This window comes from Microchirus variegatus (genome assembly GCF_963457635.1).
Source record: "Microchirus variegatus genome assembly, chromosome: 1".
Lineage (NCBI taxonomy): Eukaryota > Metazoa > Chordata > Actinopteri > Pleuronectiformes > Soleidae > Microchirus > Microchirus variegatus.
Window position 1 is genome coordinate 6183763 of NC_139802.1, and position 21033 is coordinate 6204795.

Genomic DNA, 21033 nt, shown 5'->3' on the forward strand with positions numbered 1-21033 from the left:
ATCATCTTGTCATGCAGTTTCATGCACAGAACGTTACATGGCACAAGATTTATAAAACACACACACACTCGTGTGCAGAACCTTTGAGGAACTCTGCGTCGTTCTCTCTCTGCTGTGAGCCGAGCTTCCCCTCTTTGGGACCCCAAAGCCTGCACATGTGTAGGTATCGCTATTACTCAGCTCATAAAACGCCACAGTCCCATCTGAAAGTGGTTAGCTGTTGAAACACACGAGCAGCTTCAAAGCTTGGATCTGGATCTCTGCAGACGAGCGCAGGCTCAGCTCTCCTCATTGCACATCTCAGTCCTCTCCAATGGGGAATGGCTGCGAACTCCTGCTTTTGTTACACAGACCTGTTCCCGTCATCAGGAAACCTCAACGGGTCTCCGTCTAAAAGGAAGTGGTTTATTTTTGTCCTGGGTGGTAATTTTTTTTTCTGAGGGACTTAATAAGGAAATAAGGGTTTCAGTCTGGCTCCTCTGGTGTGTTTCAGGTACAAAAAGGAACTCGGCGGTTTTCACATTCTGTGTTGGTTTATGTACCCAAATGCCTTTTGTGCTCACTCTATACGTGACAAAAAGAGGGGGGGGGGGGGAGGAGGATGAAACGGTGCTGAAAGAGGCCACTGTTCTCATTTCCTCTGAAGGCAGCCTTCTTTTCTTCCCCCCCACCCATTTCTTCCCTGAGCTCGTCCACTTCAAAAGCTGACCTGGCCCTGTGTGTGCCATGTAACATGTTTACTTAAAGACTTATTTCAATAAACAGCAGCTTCTCTCTGCCATGCTTGTCCCCCCTCAACCGAACACCTTTTGGAGACACATCTGCTCATATACGGTGCTTAAAAAAAGACGGCGCGCTCTTCTAAATCTGGATTTTATTTCATGTCGATCTCTGCGAAAACGACTTGTGCAGTTTCGTCGCTTTTACAGCGGACCGAATTGTAAAATGTAACTCGTAAAACTCAATACTGGAATATGGTAGCGCCGCGATGACTTTATCTGTCACCAGCTCCTACTTCTTTGTGTTGATAGGGGCCGACTGATCCTATCACTTCAAGAATGCCAGTGTATCAGAATATCTGAACTTTTACCCCCAGTACTAATGTGCTCAGCTTTGAGAACTGCGCCATCCTGGTTGCACCTGATTATCTCATAGCTTTTAAAGTGTTATTGCACATCAACACCCTCAGCTTTTTCAAGCATAAATCCGCCTTCAACAACTTTTATCAAACGCTAAAGTGGTCACACTTAGTGCTTTCAAGTGGGCTTGCCTGCAGACCTGTGTGTGATAGAGAGCACGACTGCATCAGGCTTGTAGCTCTACACCTGAGATAAGATAAGAATATACAAGCAGCTAAGCTAATGCAGCCCATGTTTAAGTGCGGAGGCTTTCATGGCCTCACATCCCCTGTTTGCAGTAATTATGGCTGTGAAAGCAGCAGCTTTCTGTGCGCCCTGCTACAAAGAGCTGGAGCTGGGGGGGAGGAGGTGGAGCAGCGCTGAGCTGCCCTCTGCACCGTAGCCTTTTGATCTCTGCTTGTGCCATGGATGAATTACGTTCCAGAATTTCACACTGGGGAACTGTGCTTCAGAAACACACACAGCTAGTCTGTCAGGTCTCTAAAGTGCACACATGGCAGCTTCAGCCTAAAAGGCAAAAAGGGCAGATGTTGTGGTCTTGTGAACTCGAAAAATCTCTGCATGCTCGGTATCTTTATTTGTGATGCATCACAAATAGAAATCTGAGTTCATGATTTTCTTCATGAAGCCTTAAAATTCCCGACTTGTAGCTATGATTTCAAAAGTAATTTGTCACGTCTTTTTAAAAAAAATACGACCGGTGATTTTCTTTGAGAATTATTCATCAGAAATATGAATGAGTTTTTTGCATGATTTTGATGCATCAGTAACTGGCTTTCATCTGTCCATCATCAGCTTTTAACTCTGCCCTCTTTTTGATGGGATGTTGGGTCTCACATGTGACCCTTTGGCAGTGGTCCATGTTACATATTCATGCTTCCTTCTCATCATCTGAAGATCATGGAGTCTCTTATGTTTCCTATACCCTGCAGGAGTGTATTTTTAGGAATACTCAGGAAAACACTTGATGTTGACCCTGGGATGACCCCCCTGTCCAGTTCCAGGTCTGTGAGGAACTTCACAGGTTGGAATTAAGCCGGTTCTTCCAGTGTCAATAATTGGTCTTTGAGACTGTTGATCCCTAACAGATGGAGGAGACAGAGCAGCGCAGGACAGTCAGAGACACTTACAGTAACAATGGAAAGAGATTGAAGATAAAAGAGCAGCAGCCACTTTAAATATGCAGCATTTGAGATTGAAGATAGTTTGTGCCAAACTGTGCAACAGTCTGCAAAGCCATTTTTTAACCCAAACTATGTTGGCAGGATGGCTTCAAGCCTTAAATATTTCATAGTAAGGAGGAACAGTACCAATTATGCAAACGAGTGGCGTCCCATTGGACTTGAGGTTTGGCAAGTGTCAGGGAGAATAGTTATGCCACATAGTAGATGAGTTATTCGAGGCTCTGCCTGTGTGCTCGCGATGTCTACCTTGGTTGTCTGTTGTATCCTGCTCTGTATTTTGGCTCTGACTAAGCAGCGATCCTGAATACCCTAGAGGAGAGAGCAGGCAATAATAGTACAGTACAACAGCCGTCCATCCTTGTTTGCTCAATATGCCTCGCAGATGGACGTGTTCATGCTACATTACTGGCTGATTGGTCATGGCTGTATAAGCTCCTCTTATCACGCTCAGTCGTATGGATCTGCGCTTCTGTTTTTTAAGTTACCCTAAGGGAGCTGTAACTAGTGGGCCTGAACCTACTCTTATCCTGCTGGAGGACATTTTCAGGGAAACCAGCGAGTAGCTCGTCTACCGCACCATTGGCCCTTTAACAGCAGGAGTGCCATAGATGTGAGTGGGCTGCCAAAACATCATTGACAGCATCCATTCATGTGTGTGTATTCCAGTGATTCCCAACCAGGATGGTTTGTGGTTACAAATGTGGTTGTATGAGGTCCAGATACATACCGTATTCAGTTCTGACTGTACTGGACTGGAAACAAGCTTGAGACATGGATGCACGAGTGAGCTTAAAACACCGATTTCTCCATGGGTTTTGGGGGTAACTTCACTTTCCACTTAGAAAAGGATGTCTAAAGTAGAAGTTAAGAGGCATAAGCTGTCATAGACGGGTGTCTTTTCTTAAGTGGCTTAAATTAGGGTGAATTCCAATTCCTTGCTTAACCCTCAATCTCAAAAATGTGCGCTCCCGCTAGTGCAAGTGCTGTCCCGATTCTCAGAAAAAATCAGTTGAGGGGCAAGTTTAAGGGCTGTATCGCCCTCAATATTGAGATTTTCCGAGACCACCCTTGGGAGGAAGGGCTACCCAGACCCAGTTTTCATATAACAAAGATGGCGTCGAAAGCAGCTAAACGAGTACGCTACAAATGAAGTATTTTCTTTGTTAATAGAGATATAAAAATTATGAAAACCATTGTATTATCTTAGTTTAGACCCATTTTATGGATTACTGACGTCATTGTTGCGTAACATTTATTTTTGTTTTACGATCTTTTGTCGGCCGCACCCGCCGCGATCGTTTGATATCATTTACTTTTCAATAAGCCGTGGTGTGTGGTAACTCACAGCTGAATATGTGGTTGTGGTATTTATATGAGTATCATCTTATAACTAACTGACAACCTAATAACTTGACTGACAAACGGATCGTAATAAATAATGGTGACGTAAATGTGTTCTTCTTCTTCTTTTTTGGAGTTGACAGACTGGATGCAGCTTTCGCGTTATTCTGCCCCCCACAGTCTGAAGACGTATCTGCATTGTCAAAATAACCCTCAACACTTGGTTTTGAGGGCCAGTTAAGATTCAGGGTTGAGCTTGAGGGTTAAGATAGGAATTGGAATTGGCCCTTAGTTTTTCCTCATGTTTCCTCATGAGTGTCTTGAGGCTGTTTCTCAGTGCAGAGGGGCCACACGGTTCCGTACCTCTTACTTCATACCCCTTCACCTCAAAAAAAAAAACCCTGAACCATCACTTTAAAGTAAAATTATTGCAGCAACATCTTCTTGACTCAAGTGAGTAATCCACTCTCAAGAACATATCTAGAACATGATGGTTGGTGTCGATGAAGGGCTACTCGGCTCGGCTCGGCCGATGCGGCTGACAAAAGCGTTTGGGAACCGCTCTACATGTGGAGCATGGGCAATGTTGCTGGTCTTCCACACTGGTGTACAGCTGTCTTTCCCCACCATGGTTTGTTTACATTTCCCAGTCACCCACAGGAGCCCTGTAATGCCTGTAGTTCCAACAGCCTTCAACTCAAACCACAGAGCCGCCACACCCCTATGAGCTGCCAGGGTTTTCAAACCTGTGACTCAAATCCCTCTCAGCTTAACAAAAGGAGCGAGTGAAAACAGTGATGTTGGTGGTTATCTCGCAGGTGAGAGCAATTATAACTGACACCCCAGTACAGACGGCGAGATAACCCGACACTAACTACGGTACATTGAAAGCACTTTTACAGATGGGAGTGACGTGTGATGAAATGGTTTTCACCCAGCAAGACCAGGCAGAGTTGAGCCGTGACTATGATTGACAGGTGACAGTTTGAGGGGGCACAAGAGATCTGCTGCAGCTGATGAATTTCATGTACTGCTCAGCTGGGACACATGCGGTCACCTCACCCGCCACAACCTGGTATTTTGAGATCCACTGTGTTGTTTAAAGAGCCTGTGGAATGTGAAGCAAATCCCCTCAGCTTTATCAGCCTGGACGCACACCCCATTGGCTCGGCTTTAGAGCCAGGGGCCTGTGCAAAAGCTTACAGAATTTCACATGCAGGCCAGAAACAGAGGAACATCCTGTTTGAGTCTAACCGTCTGTCCTACGCGGACTTTGATATGCCGTCCCCTTGTGCGCTCGACCTCTTTGTTGTTTGTAAGGGTGTCGGGGTGTGTGCTCGTTTCCCATCCTGTATCTACGTGTTTTTTCTTGACATCTGGTCTTGCAGTACAGTTACTGCTGGTAAAAAATATTGGAACAAGTAGATTGAAAAAAAAACAAAAAACAAGCTGCATCAACTTTGATACAATATGTATTTATTTGTCAGAGAATGAGTGTTTGGGTGTGACAAAGAAAAGGGCCTTATTCTTTGAGGCAAACGTGACATACTTTTTTAACTAATCTGTAGACTAACTGGTTTGTCAAGTGATTAAATAAGCAACCAATTTGCTCATTGTTACTTTAATAGAATGTTCTATAGGGGTGGGTCAAAATATCGATTTGGAGGTATATTGCCATCGATATCGCAATCGATATACCAGGGCAAATATCAATATTTTAATTAACAAATGAATGCGCTCTAAAGTAAACAGTCCCAGCCGTTTTAACTCGCCAGGCGTTGCCACTTCATGTCTCCTCGCGGTGGCGCTGCTCAAATAAATGAGGGAAACTTGGTTGAAATTTACCTGGCCAAAGACGAGCCGTTTACGGTGGGATAATGGCGGAGAAAGCTACGTTAAGAGATGCCCCATCCACGTTCAATACATAGACTTTATGCACTTTGTTCTCTATGTTGTGAATAAATAGAGAAACGGTTTAACTTTTCACGGACGTATTGTTTTCTCCAGTTAAAGGTGCATTATGTAATAAATCTAAAGCAACTGGCCATAAAATCCTCCTAATATGTCACAGAGACTCAGGAATAATGTTCATAAAACAAACTCACCAACAACAACAACAGTACAGCCAAAATATTCACAAATCTTATGCGGGCCGCAAATCATGTTTATGTTTTTGAAATCATGGTTTGGCATGTGGCGCCACCTACCGCCGTCTACCAATCATTGCAGTCGGTAGAGTCTCAGTCTGCACCAAAATGGAGGAGAAAACGAAACCTAAAAGACCGCGGTATTTTGAATTTGAGTGTAGTAACCGTTTTGGCCACATTCTTACATATGGCGCCTTTAAACAGGTATCATAATGTATCGATATATGATTATCTTGCAAGATGTTGATTATCACAGAATCGTTGATATCGCGATATTATTGGTATCGTGGACCATGTATCGCGTATCGTATCGTGAGGTAACCCTGTGATTCCCACCCCCTAATGTCCTAGCATGAGCTGTGAGACTTCATCTTTTCAAAACCCTACTTGACTTTATTTAAAGCCAGGCCCTGTCTCGAGTTTAGAAGAAAAGTTGTTCTTCGTGACTGATAAAAGTAACTCATTTTTCTTTTCTTTTGAGTGTATTACACATGACATTAGTCATAAGAAAGTCCACAGAGAGACAATTGCATTACACCATTAGTCCCAGTTTCCTCTGAATTACAGCCTTCTCTCTGTGGTGCTGTCACGTGTGTGTGGCATCAGACTTGAAACCAAATTGAATTGTTTTGTGTTTCACATAGTCTAACATTTTTGTGTTTTTTTCCCCCTCTATTTAGTATTTGATCAAACTGTGTTATGATCCATGTGTCCAAACTTGATTTATATGCCTCACCCAGATTCATGTGTGTGAGCCCAGTCACTGGTATGAGGCACATGCTTTTTAAGCCCCTGCAGTAGCTGCCTGTGTGACAGCTGATGAGAGGACGCTCATTATATCAGACTCCTATCAAAGCCCACTTTAATGAATGCAAGTTGATTACAGGACTGGTAACAGATGCAGGGTGATCGGCCAGTGATGCTAATCTTTGTTTATGCCGTCCAGCAGGTCAAACGCAAAGAGACAGAGAGAAAGAGCAGTGATATGACAAGGAGGGGTTCAGACTTTAGGAGATAGTCTTTCCTGATTGAGGGGGGAGTGGGTGACTTTCAGTGGTTTACATGCTGTTCTTACATAGATATGTTAGTATGCTCATCTTTCCCCACAGCTGTTGTCATACTGGTACCAAAGAGGCTTCACCCATTGATTCATGTCCTGCCAAGAGAGAGGGTTTTGCCTCCTGTTTGACCTCAGAAAGAGCCCCACTGCCCTGAAAGGACCATATCTGTGGGCCATCTTAGCCACAGGGAGCCAGTCCTGATAACAGTGATGGCATTTTTGCTCTGATCTTATTTCCATTCATAGAAAGACATGTCATGGCACACACTACATGGATAAATACCCTAATTAGTGGACAAAGGCAAATATTATCTGTCTTCTAATGACAAGTGTTGAAAAGGTAGGGTCGGGATTTTTTTTTTGCGAAGGCAAACTTGGAAATATTCCAGCTCCTTTTTCTTCATGATAACAGTGCATGGACAACAGAAGTCTAAAGAACACGCACGTGTTTATACTGTGATTAAAGTATTACTGTGACTTACTCCGATCCAGCAGTACGCGGTGTGTGCAGTCATGTTTGTTTTAATATCGCTGTGTTCACGACTAGGTGAGCTCTGTTGACTCATGAGGACCATAATTACCTTACCCCACCAACCTGACCTGGAATGAAAGCTGATCCCCGATCACCTAAAAGCAGAGAGGGGCTTTCAATTTAGCCGTCAAAAGACCAAAGTATTGTTGTTTTACCGTCTTGTAGAGGAAAAGAGACAGTTGTGCAACAGGCCTCCTTATTTCCAGCCCCAGCCCCTTCCTCCACTCTCCACCCCTTGTCTTTCTCTCTTTTTCTCTCCGTCTCTCCTTGGTACGACTGCTCACATCTGGTTTTGAGTCAAGGCCAGGTTGGTTTCTTTTGGAATGGAGAGCTTTTATTTCTCAATGACCCCACTACCTCTCCAATTTCACTCTGCGGCGTGGACTATGAACTTAATATGCAAACCGGTGTTCCTTTCTTTATGTTGATACTTTTCAAACCTCATTTTCATCAGGGAACCCCACAATTATGTACAATTAATGGCCAGTGGAAGTGGGAATGCGGGTCGGATGTTGGTCATCGAGGCTTTCTTGTGGCGCCCTCCTCAGTGTCTGTTCCAGGTGATTTTGTACTTTTGGAAACTGCACATCCTGGACAAACCTCTGTTAGCCACTAAGCATTCGTCTCCCAAGGCACTTTCTGCATTACCTCAAGGAAATAACAGAGATTGTTGGCCTGGTTTGAACAAGGAACCACAGCACAATGCAAAGAATCCCTGTGTTTGAGTAACAAAAGTAGAGACGCAAATAGAACTGTACTGGTATGTCTTTGCTAATTACAACATAAGCTATTTGAAGTATTTCAGTAAAAACCACATCGCTTTGAAATGAGGACATTTCCAAACAGTATCCCCCCTTTTTTTTGTATTTTTTCCAACATATAATATTTGCTCTTGGATACGCATCCACACTTCAGATCAAGTTGCCATATTTCATACCCCGAGGCCAGAGGAGCTGTGTAAACAATCTTCATGTTAGCCTCCCTTGTTTTTGAAGATGCAGTTTTCAAGAAGTGTTGTGCATCGTATGATTTGGAGAATGGACGAAAGGAAGTGTTTATACTTACATATTTAGGGTTTGAGCTGTGGGGGGGGAGGGGGGGGGTGATAGAACAAAGATGTGCAGTGTTTTCTAGTGGGAGGATGGGTGGTAGAGTGCAGGCAGAGAGAGAGAGAGAGTGCTGGGGGATGTCTGATGTCACCTGGTAGGGAGCTATGAAAGCTCCTGGTTACCCTATCCCACACAAAGGTCTGGCAGCAGGCTGAGGCTTTGGGTAAGCTTGGCAGGAATGCTGCATTAAACAGGAACAAACGTCACACATCGTCTCTGTCTGTCTCTTGTGTCAAGACGTCTGCGAAGCAGGACCTGTTGTCGTGGAGCGCTGTTGGTGCTTATTTGCAATGCACTGGTTTTTTTTTTTGAAGACAACGCAGGTCTCGTGCCTTATCGTTGCCTTGTCACTCTGGGTGATGGTGCGAACTTTCCCCCCCCCCCCCGTTTGTCTTCCCCCGTAATCTCACGCAAGGCACGGACGTGAATGAAAAAACGAGAAGAAACAAGAGTGTTGTGTGGCCTACAGAGCAGTTTGTGATCTGATAGTAAAAGAATGAGAGCCGCGAGATGCCAGAACACAGTTAATTACACATGTGGTGGGCAGATTTGAGCCCGACACTGTGGGCGATGGTTATGGAGATGCCATGTGTTTAGACGTTAAACTGCAGACTGTGGTCAGACCCAGCCTTCTCTCTCATTAACTCCACCAAATGGATGTAATGGAGGTGTGGAGGGGGGAAGCCATGTGTTCAACACCAGCTCTGGTCCCTTGCTTATGCAGTCAACAAGATGTCTCCTGATTGTAATTAGAGATGAGATTTACTCTTGACAATTGGTTTATTTGCTTGGCTTCATGATATGGGCGAGGGTTAGTTCCTGTCTTTCATTTAGAGGTGCTTACGTGTACGTTGCTCTGCATGCTCCTGGGTACAGGGATGAGAAGAATCAATGGCATGGTCTTTGATGTTCCTCTGAGCTGCGTAGCTGTGTGAACTCCATCTTCCCTTACACACTGCCCTTCATTAAGGAACTGAGGTAAAAAAAAAAAAAAAAGAAGAAGAAGGAAGGAGATAAAAGCATCCAGCGCAGAGAGGGAAACAACTAGGCTGCAGAAACCACAAAAGACGGATGTGTAGCGATGCACGCACACTCGTCTCGTTCCTAGTTTGCGTAATTGTAATCTTGTCCGTGATTTAAGAAAGCTGGCCATTTGGGGCCCAGGGAGTGGTACCAGTTGTCTCCACCTCTCCTCAAAGCATTTCCAGAGCCTGTGAAAAAACCCACCTCCACCTCTCTCTCCCACTGAGCTCCAGGAACTGCATGGAGTAAGCAGTAGATAGGCCCTATCTCCCTTCAAACAAACAGCATCCTCCTCTGCCCCTGTTCTTATCTGCATTTCTCTTCTTCCATCTTTGTTCCTCTTGTGTTTCCTTTCCCCCTTTGTGCTCTCCTTCCTCTGCTTCTTTTTTTTTTCTTTATTCCTCCTGCTTACTTCCTGCACCTCTTCTGTTTGCCCTCCGTCCCCCCCCCCCCCCCCCATCAAGACTTGACTCCCATTCCTTTGCTGCATTCTCTCAATGTCTCCAGTGGCCAATTTGCAGGGGGGGGGGGGGTGTCCGAGCCTTGACCCTGACACTTAACCGACTCTCCCCCACTTCAGCGGTGAAGGTCAGGGCCAGATTACAGGCTTGGAGGTATCATCCTCTGAAGTGAGGAATAATCACGGGGTATGAGATTGTTAAATAGAACCACCAGCCCTGGCACTGTCATTACTCCGAGAAAGAGGGGAAGGGGAAGGAAGGGGTGGGGGGGGGGGTCTCGCTCACCTAAACACATGCAGATGTTCTGACTCTGACTCGAGCCTCAGCTCTGTTGAAGGTACATGGAGTTCTTTTGTTTTTTTCGAGCATCTGTCTGTTTTTTATTTGTCTCGTTTTCAGTAGGCCTCCTTGATTCAGTCTGGTGAGGTTTTATTTCAAAGTGTGTGTGGAGCAGCTCAGAGGACCAAGAATGACGTAAACAAGATGAATCATTTGTTGTTTAAATACTTGTGGTTTAGGGCCTGTGCTGCACTTAATTTTCATTGTTTCCACAATCCATTTGTTAAGAATGGCAGTGTGTGTGTGTGTGTGTGTGTGTGTGTGTGTGTGTGTAGGAATGGAGGCCCCTTTGCCTCTGCATTAGCACATGTGTGGTATGGTTATGAATTCATTGTGGTTTTTGCTTTATGCAGGATATAGATTATTAACATATGACAGCAGAGCCTGTTTCCCCTTCCACCCCTTTGTCCCACTTTGACTTTATTGCCACGAATGTGTGCATTTGATCAGTCCCATCCTATCTCCATGGACATTTCCATCTGGCAAGTATTCTCCATTCAAAAACAAATACGCACACACGTTGCTGAGCACGTTTGTTCTACATTAACCAATCAGAGTCAGGTTTTCAATGAGAAACACTCCTTTCCTGATCTCTGGACTTCTTCCATCAAACATCTCTCAGTGGGTTCAGACCGGATGAAAATAAACAGGTTGGCTAAGAGAGAGCTCGGATGATGAGGTGCATTATGTTTTTTTTCTTTCTTGATGGATACGAGAGGTCCATTTAAAGAACTTGGAGTAATCTTGAAAGCTTGGCTGTGGCTGCACTCGCTGTGTCCCAGACAGTGAAACACAATAAGCGTGCAGATGTTCAAAGTGTTTGGCTGCGCTGGAGCCTCCAGCTCTCTCGCTCTCATCTGAGTAGGAAATGCTTCAGCTGGAACTGTTTGTTTTCTCTGTGTCTGTGGTTTTGAGCTGTAGATTCACTTACATCTCTGCTTCCTCCTCGCCTCTCCTCTCCTCTTCTCTCCCTCTCCTTGTCTTTTTTTTTCTTTCTTTCTTTCCTTTTCCCAGGAGTTTCCAAGCGGTGACCTGAAGGAAGGACAATTCACAGATCAACACTGTCCCCTAGAGGGTAAGTGGAGAAGGAGGTTTTACACTCATTGATGAGCTTTGTGCGAAAAACAATCCTTGAATATTTTATGCGGCTGAGAAGGGATCTAACATTGTATGAAAGTTAAATAATACAGCCTGGGAGATTATGTATATATATATATATATATATATATATATATATATATATGTATACATACATACACACACATATATGTGTGTGTATAATTTGAGGGAATTGGTCCTGGAAAGTCCTTGAATTTGAACCACTCAAACTGTTATTCTAATCTCTGGTACACTGAATTGCTCCTCTTGTGTTTCCAGTTGTTCTTCCTCCTGAGAAGGCGGAGGGCTGTGAAAGCTACCTGCAGTACCTGCACTCAGAGGACGGAGAGCGAGAGGCACTAAGAGATGCCACCAAAACCCCTGGGAAGAAGCGCATCAGTCTGGATGTAAGTGTAGCGCCCCCAAGCATCAACTTATGGGAGGAACAGGGACACTAATAACATATAGCGAGGTTCAGGGTAGGGCTGCAACTACCACTTATGTTCATAATCAATTAACGTGTTGTAATTATTAAAAGAAAACTACTCAAACCAATTAAATCAATGATCAAAATTATTATTTTACTTAATCAGTCATTGCGCTCTCAGTTCAGGGAATGGTTTGCCTTGACACACTCAAGAAGAGTTAAACACTTCATATGTACTTTGCCTCAATCATTGAACATGCACAGTACTGTCTGTAAATACAACGTATTAAATAGGAATGGAAATGGAGTTAAGAAATAAATAAAAAGCAATAAAACACTGGTTTAGTCGGCCAAATCTCATATAAAGAGAATACTATTTGCTATCTATCTAATCCTGCAGTTACTAGTCAATCCACTGTGGTACCAGTAACTCAAGGGAAATGCCCTAAACTAAAGCATTGAATGATTTTTGCTGTATTCCTGTAGCACTTACATCTTTAATGATGAATGCTTTTGAACTAGTTGTCAAAAGAAGGATAAACATGGGGTGTATGATGCCACTGTGACACTGTTGAATCCTGTTCTTGGGCATCTGTAGGGCCTGAAAACACATGCATGTTTGTGTTTCGTTGATTTTTTTTTCCATCTGCTTTAAATTGCACGCAGCCCCACGTTTTAGCTGGAAAGCTTCCTGACTTATCTGTTTTTGACTTTGGCACAATCTGTTTGGCTTGTTGATTTCTTAACTATGAGGTCACACAGGACCCGGGTTAATGATACTGTCTCTGAACCACTGATGTGTTCAACAGGCTCACCCCCAAGAGTGTGTTTGGTCCCTCCCGTTATCTGTGCTCTACACTAACAACTGTCAGAGTCACTTTGAGTCAAGGTTCCTAATTAAATTTGCTGATGACTCAGCTGCAGGACCCTGAGCTGAGCCATGGCCCGGTCCTTGACGAGCTTTTTTAAAATTCTTAATCTCTCCAAAACTAAAGAGATGACTTTTGATGGACTCCACCCACTACTGTGTCAACAATCATCAGCCGTACAGCTGTGGAGAAGTACTTACGTATCATTGTTGCTGACAAATCGACTGACAACTTGAGCCAAAAGGCCAACCAGAGACTGTTCCTTTTGAGGAAGCTGAGGGGATTTAATGTTGATTAAAACTCCTTTTCAAAATGTTTTATTCATCTTTTATTGACTTTCGCAATGATATGTCGGTTTGGCAACCTCAGCGTTATGAACCAGAAGAGTCTGGGACATATTGTTTAAGCTTTGTAAGAACATTTTTGGCATTGTCTTGATTGACCTTGGCCATATTTTCCAAGTGAGAGGCACTCAGAGAAGACTCAGGTCATCCTGGGAGACCCTCAGAATACTCTGCATGCAGAATTTAGACTTCTGCCAAGGAAGAGGTTTGGCTAAGTCAGGAAGGCCAAATCAAATAGATATTTAAAATCATTTGTCCCATCAGGTTTTTTTTATGAACAAACTTTAGTTTTCATTAGGTCACATGGCTCATTGTACATTATCATGATGACAGTCATTGTATTTATATCCTATGCAATGTATACTCTGTGCTGTATGTTTGTGCATTTGTGTGGTAAGAAAACAAAATTGCACCTTTGGTGATAATAAATATTTTTTTGTATATCCCTTTTTAAAACAAGGTTATTGCTTTTCATGATAACAAAAGAGTAAAATAATGAATGCAAAATTCACACATTAAAAAAAAAAATTAAATTAAATAAAAAAAAAGAGCATGAAACCGTCAATCAATAAAATAATCAAAGCTGTGACCCAGTAAAGGCAAAAACAAATTAAAACAGGATATGGAGTTTGCCAGTCTCCATAATTAATTCATGAGTTGGGAATGATTAATGCATTATTAATACATTATTACCTTGGTACTTGGAAGTTATTTATACACTGTTGCTTGAATAAGTCTGGCGACTGTATCTTGCACAGTTGTGTCCGTCATGGTGACATAATCTGTCCATGGGATCACATTTGTTAGGATGATGCACACACTGAGAGCAGCAGTAACCCTCATTATAACCACTACTAATCCTTCGTACCTTATACCAATAACCAATTACTTGAAATGTGTCCACCAGAGTTATAGCCTCAAACAGAAAACACACACACATCCTCTTTAAAGTGGACCTAGACTGGAAGTTCCAATTAACGCTGTTTTTTAGTGTGTATCTGCGTCATTACCTTGTTTAAGAAGCCTTGAAGATTCTAAACAAACAGTTCAGCCACTGCTGAGAACGCTGTGTTTTATTGTAATCTCGGGCTCAGCGAGATCTCTGAAAAAACCCAGTCCGGTTACGTAAACACCGGTTTTCCTGAACAGCAGTTCGTCCTGCTCCGGGCACTAGTCCGGGCACATCCGGTTGCGTACATTGAACCGCAGAAGCAGAATAACGTCCGTTAAAACAATGTTTTGATATGAATATGTCACTTCCGGGTACTGGCCAATCACAAGACTCTGTCTTCTGGGTGAGAGAGTTGAGTCTAAAATATCGCGGCTGGGGAACAGCGTCAGAAAAGAGGATTTCTTTTGGCTCATTTACAGCAACTAGGAGGTTTTTGACCATAAAAACAAGTTAATGTATGTAAGTAGACCTCCATAACTAACATATATGTGCAACAGTTATTTGAACACCGGTCAGAAGATAAATGCATCCCCTCCACCACTGTATGCCCTCAGCATGTGCACAGAACATCTGCCTCTATGTTGACACTGCTCCTGACCATATCCTGATTGAATTTGGGGACCAATAAGTAGAATAAATAGATTGTAATGTTTAGAGTAGCTTGTTTTAAATAAGTGCTCAGATCTGCCCTTTGGTGATCTCTGCTGGTTATGTGAGCTGAGGAGATATTATGGAAGGGTGAACGTCTGCTTCTCTCTCTGGGGTCTGTCTCCTCCCTTGTAAATGCACACGGCCTTTCACGTAGTGTCATCTCTCCACTTTGCCTGCAGCACAAGCCTATATTCCAGATGTTTATTTTTCCAATTATGGCCATGTTACATGAGATACATCTGAATCTATGTTGCTGCCAAAGAGTCGTAACTGAGAGTGGGTTGTGCTTGTTTCTTCCTGGAAGACGTTAGGAAGACAAAGTCGTAGTAGAACTCTCTCTCTGCTTCAGTGTGAAAACAATTTAATGATTTGTTTACCTATCAAACTATTTAGCCGTCCCTTTCCTCTGCCATAAAGCTCTCAGGTATGATTTTTTATTTTTTATTTTTTTATCTCCCACCCTTACATCTGACAGACTTAAGCTGTGTATCTTTGGCTTGTACAGAAAGTCTTTCAAGTTACCTGCAGATCTTTTGATGTATCAGTTCAAAGGGGACGCTGTCATGAATTCCAGTTTCTGATGCAAGATCAAGAAAAACAACACCCTTTTTTTTTCTTCTTCTCTTTTTTTAAATGTTAATGAACCACATTGAGGATAGTGGCTGAGATAAGTGAATCTGATGGACTTTGCTGCCCCCTGCTGATACTTAGTACACACTGCTGTCTTTTGACTAATCATTTTAGTCAAAATGCACAGTGTGTAGGATTTAGAAATATCTGTTGGTGAAGATTCATGTTGCAGCTGAATATCTCTCACCTCAGCCTTTCCTTCCAAGCATGTTGGACCAGTCTATTCAAATGGCGGCCCACGGGCCACATGCAGCCCATAGACAACTTCATAGTGGCCCGAAATCACCAGAAATAAGCACTTTTCACTGTCCCTTAAGATTTATACATCAGTTCCTGTAGTCGAGGTTTGATAGCAGTCTTTTCGTTCTTTTGTATTCTGTTAGAGGCACTTTGAGATGTTTGTGGGTGGTATATGACATATTTTTGTCTCATTTCAAAGAGAAACAAATGCTAATATTGTGCACCTTTTTGATTTTATGCACAAAGTTTATTTTTCATTTAAAATAGTTACAGCTATGACCAAAATAATAGTATTGCTAGTTCTTTTATTATTGCTTTAATGCATTGTTTGATGTATGTTTTAAAGGTGCCATATGTAAGAATGTGGCCAAAAACGGTTACTACACTCAAATTCAAAATACCGAGGTCTTTTAAGTTTAGTTTTCTGACGTAACTGGCAACCCATGGTTGCTCGGCAGCTGAGACTCTACTGACCGCAATGATTGGTAGACGGCGGTAGGTGGCGCCACATGCCAAAACATGATTTCAAAGCATAAACATGATTTTTTTAATGCATTAAAGTATTTTGGCCTACTACTGTATTAAAGTATTTTGTACTTTAAATGTGTCCTCACCTGCTGCTCACTGGCTGCAGGAAATGTCTGGGCCAGCTAAATTTCTAGGTTTGAAAATGCGGCCCAACTGAGTTTGTAATTGAATAGTTCATTAAAACTCAAAAGGTGCCCATTAAAAACACAAAACTGGCAGCCTTCATTAAGAGGACCTCCTCCTTATGTGAATACACAGCGCTCGTTCTGTTCTTCAGAAAACACAAAAATCCATAAAGCACACGTATGATTTTATGTTTATCAAGGGCATTTATTGATTTTCAAAGTATGTGTTTGATTGGACAGGACTTGGAGTGTGATGTGTCTATGGAGGACGACAACCGTCAGGAATGGATCTTCACCCTCTATGACTTTGACAACAGTGGAAAAGTTACAAAAGAGGTGTGTGTGTGTGTGTGTGTGTGTGTGTGTGTGTGTGTGTGTGTGTGTGTGTGTGTGTGTGTGTGTGTGTGTGTGTGTGTGTGTGTGTGTTTCTGTCACCCCTTTTCAGGGCTAAGACCTGGTTTTAGGGTTAGGGTAAGGGTTACAGAATGTCCATGATCGTCCTCACTACGAATGCAGCTCAAAATTCTCCTCTCTTGTGTCATTGCAGGACATGTCCAGTCTGATGCACACCATCTATGACGTGGTGGACGCCTCTGTGAATCACTCCTGCCATAACAAGAGCAAGACTCTGCGTGTCAAACTGACTGTCACTCCAGAGCCAAGGTGCCACAGAAGAGAAACAGGTGCAGGTGAGTGAGAATAAAACCTTTAAAAACCTTTAACTGTTCTCACCTTTAGTTTAGTCTGTGAATCTACTGGTTATTTTTGTGTGAATTTTCAGAAGATATAATTTGTTCTGATGTTCACATTGCCTTGTTTTTGTCAGATATAAAAGGACTCCCTGATTATTTTTAATTTTTTAATTTTACATGACATATATAGTTCTCAGTGTTTGGACATAGCTTTTCTAAGCTCCTGCTCTCTCTTACTTCTGCAGATCGCTCTCACCAGGAGGAGGGGCGCTCAGCTGACAAACGACTGTCCTCCTACATCAGGTCGGTTGCCGCCGAAGGTCAATCCTTTGCGCAGAGACTTGTATTCGTGTATTTTATCAATTTTCTCAGATTAAATGTGTTAACGCTTGGTTTAGTCTTCTGGCCACTCAGAGGAGTGAGATACTCCGACATTTTACTGAAGTAAAAGTACAAATAAGCAGACAAAAATATACTTAAGTAAAAGAAAAAGTACCTCATTGACTTCTACTTGCATATGACATAGTAAAGAATGCTGCAAATAATGTTATTTTAAGGGTTAGGGTATCACATGTAACAAAGTACAAATATTTGCTCATATATCTTGTGGAGTAAAAAATAACTGAAAATAAATGTACAGTAACAAAGTGAATGTTCTATCTTACATTCCACCACTGTCAACCACTCAGTGTTTGTATACATTTTTACCAGCAGAGGGCAGAGCAGCAGTGAAGCACCAGCCACTGAGGGTCAGCATTACTGTGTGGATGAAAACACAGAGAGGAGGAATCACTACCTGGACCTGGCTGGTATAGAGAACTACACCTCCAGATTTGATGGTAGGTGTCCTTTCTTTATCTGGATGTTGTGAATGTAGTAAATCCAAAAAAAATCACGTCTCTGCACTTTCTCTTCAGGAACCACCCCTCCCCAGGAGCCCCAAGTCCGGAGCTCCCAGAGCCAAAGCCGCTCCCGCTCCCAGGAACCAGAAACCCAAGTTAATCACCAGCGCCGCTCACAGATCATCGGCGACAGCTACAACCCCGCGGAGTCTCGGAGCAAGGGCACCCAGTTCCTCAAATCGCCCAAAGGAAACTACAAGGGAAACGGTGGCAATAGCGGAGGTGGCAAATCCACTAAATGTCACGGCTACCACCCGCCTCTTCAAACTATGCTGCACAGTGGCAGTGCGGCGGGCCACGGGGCTCAGGATGTGTACCACTTGCCGCACCAACAAGTCCAACCCTCCAGCCACCACCAGCACCCTCTCCAGTACAGTCACAGTAAGCGTCTGAGGGCCAAAACCAGAGACGCCCTGTCCCCGACCAAAGCCCAGCTGTCCCCTCAGTCCCAGTCCCAGTCCCAGCAGCAGCAGCATCCTGTGCCCTCCGTGCTGCCGAGCCTGGAGAGAGAGCAGGCGTCCGTTCCTCCCGGCAGCCCGGGGTTTGTGGTTCCCATGGTCCAACGCCACGAGCACCACCATCACCACGAACACCACCACCACCACCACTACCACCATTACCACCAGACATGACCACCCTCAGTGTGCAGTGTCTCAAACTGTACAGGACCAACCACGACCAAACCACAGCCCCGTCTGAATGACTTAACGTCGTCGTCCCAGTGGGAGAGTCTCACACTCTTGTCTTGGATCTTCTCGTTCCCCTCTTGCAAACTATACAGATATAATCTGGGATTAGATGTGCTGAGGTGCAGTGTGATGGCAGATGATTTAGGACCAGAAGGATGATTTTGCCAAAATAATGTGTGGCACAGCTTTTGGTTTATTTTTCTTGTTGATTTTCTGCTGGGACTGCGTCAGTCGTTGCCTGTTTTCAGCAGGAGGGGCATAAATACAAGAGAGAAACTTTTCAAGTGTCATCTGTTTCCCCTGTGATACTGTTTTTTTTTTTTTTTTTTTTTTTATATAAAGTCCCACGAAGCTATACTGTATATCAGAGTAGGTGTGTTATTCTTCTGTGTGAGACCTTTCCAAAACATGGATCTCAGGTGTAAAGGTGCTGCTGCTCTCAAGTTTCCACAGAGGCTTCTTTCTCTGGGAGGCCTGATGTGGACTGAGGGGTTTCCTTGTTTGGGGAGGGAGTATATTAAAAAAAAAAAAAAAAAAAAAAGAAAGAAAGAAAAGAAAATCACCACTGCCAGTTTTAATGCAAAAATATCTTGCTATATGTATAAAAAAAAATCTATATATGTAAACACATTTTATTGTATAATTATTATACTGTATATGCATATTTCATCATGGATATATTATGCATATATGTAATTTGTCTTTTATATATTTTAATAAACATTATACAGTTCATTTATATCATTGCCGCTAATGTTTGCTTATTTTGTTTTTAAACTCATTAAATCACTGTTAAATCAAATCATTTAACGGTTGAAAGATAAATCAATAGGTAAATAGCAAGCATTTTTTTAATTGTAGAAAAAGGCTCTAATTTACCATCAGATGCACCAGAATATTCTGTGACAACGACATAAAACAATAATTTACTCAAATGGAAAGAAAAAGACTATTCAAGGCAGAAGGTAAAATTTAACCTGGAGTTAAAAATGTTCACATTTGGTGCTGATTTCACCTCCACTGGTAATTTTTGTTCCACTTGTGTGCAGCATAACAACTAAACGCTGTTTCACTATATTTGGTTTCAACTCTGTGCTCGACTATGTGACCTGACCCTCGGTAGATCTCAGAGCCCTATGAGCTGTATATTTATCTTATCATGTCATGAATGTATTAATTTGCCTCACCCCAATCTGCATGTCTTTAGACTTTTGGACCTGGAGAAAAGTGCACAAAGGGTAAGGTCGGTGATGGATGGATGTCATAGTGAATATAGTGAACACGCAACATCCAGCTCTTATCTTTTGTGCACGTTGTAGTAAAATGTCAAGTAAATAAAACTCATTTACTGCAGGGGCAAGAGACAAAATTTCAAATGTGGGCTCGAACGCTCGTTTTCAAGGAGGAATCTGAATCAGCGGCCACTAGGTGGCAATAAACCGTCATTAAAGATACATGGAGGCAAAGCCAAAAGATGATGCCAAGCTGACCAGCTGATACCAAGAGGTGACAGATACACTGTGTGTAGACTGTTCACATTGGATGAGTCTTGAAAAGACTGACATAGACATAGAGTGGAATATTTGACACAAACTAAATTATAAACACATGGGACTTAAGTGCCAAAGCATTTTCAGCAGGGGCCACACCCCAGTCTGGGATTTGTTGAAATGGTGAACACTGGAGGAGAGTGTACATGCCCCAGTCTGTGTCTGAGTCGACACACACACACACACTGTAATGACACGGTGTCTGATCCACGCGTAAACAAAACATTGCTCCACCAGCAAAACACAGAAACGCACAGTTAAACCTGGTTAGAAGTGATGAAATAATCACACACACACACACACACACACCCCATGGTCCAAATATTGGCTGTTTGAGCAGTCGATCATATCGTTTGAACTTCATCAGCAGGTAAATGTTTTCATTTTTAAATGTATAATCCAGGTAAGAATTATATACAAGTATTTTTTATCCACAATGACTTAAAAATCTTGATCTTGAAAGGAGCAGTTGAATGACACAGTTATAATATAATCCTGGTCAACAGTCCCAAAAAAGCACTGTCAAAGACCTCAATTAGTTCTAAATATATGTAGAAACTGCATGAAAACAGACCTATTAAAAAACAGACAGTTTTGGAGCCTAGTTGCAATTAATGTGATAAATGATGAGTTCACTGATGTCACTTATTGCTTTTGTGCCCTTATGTACTGTAAGCAGTACAATTATGTTGTCATTCTTTGTGCTGGTAATCTTTACTAATAATAACGTTTTTCTTGGTGTGTATTTTATTTGACTTAATTGGATTTAGTTAAAGGTGCATTATGTAATAAATCTAAAGCAACTGGCCAGAATTTTTTTTTAAAAATTCCCTAATATGTCACATAGACTCAGGAATAATATTAATATAACAAACTGAACTCACAAGAACAACAGTACAGCCAAAATATTTGCATTAAAAATATATATATTTTGCAGACTGCAAATCATGTTTATGTTTTGAAATCATGTTTTGGCATGTGGCGCCACCTACCGCCGTCTA

At 42.6% G+C, this 21033-nt stretch overlaps 1 protein-coding gene across 1 annotated transcript in view; it reads left to right on the top strand.

Moving 5' to 3' along the window:
• The window catches only part of nkd2b (NKD inhibitor of WNT signaling pathway 2b), a 28482-nt gene extending 9979 nt beyond the window's left edge, over window positions 1-18503 (top strand). Inside the window, exons 4-10 of the mRNA XM_083888482.1 lie at window positions 11350-11410; window positions 11713-11840; window positions 16440-16535; window positions 16747-16888; window positions 17137-17194; window positions 17606-17730; window positions 17809-18503. Of these exons, the coding sequence (XP_083744608.1) occupies window positions 11350-11410; window positions 11713-11840; window positions 16440-16535; window positions 16747-16888; window positions 17137-17194; window positions 17606-17730; window positions 17809-18425 (1227 nt within the window). The 3' untranslated portion in view covers window positions 18426-18503. The remainder of the gene's footprint in view (window positions 1-11349; window positions 11411-11712; window positions 11841-16439; window positions 16536-16746; window positions 16889-17136; window positions 17195-17605; window positions 17731-17808) is intronic.
• Window positions 18504-21033: the final 2530 nt, after the last annotated feature.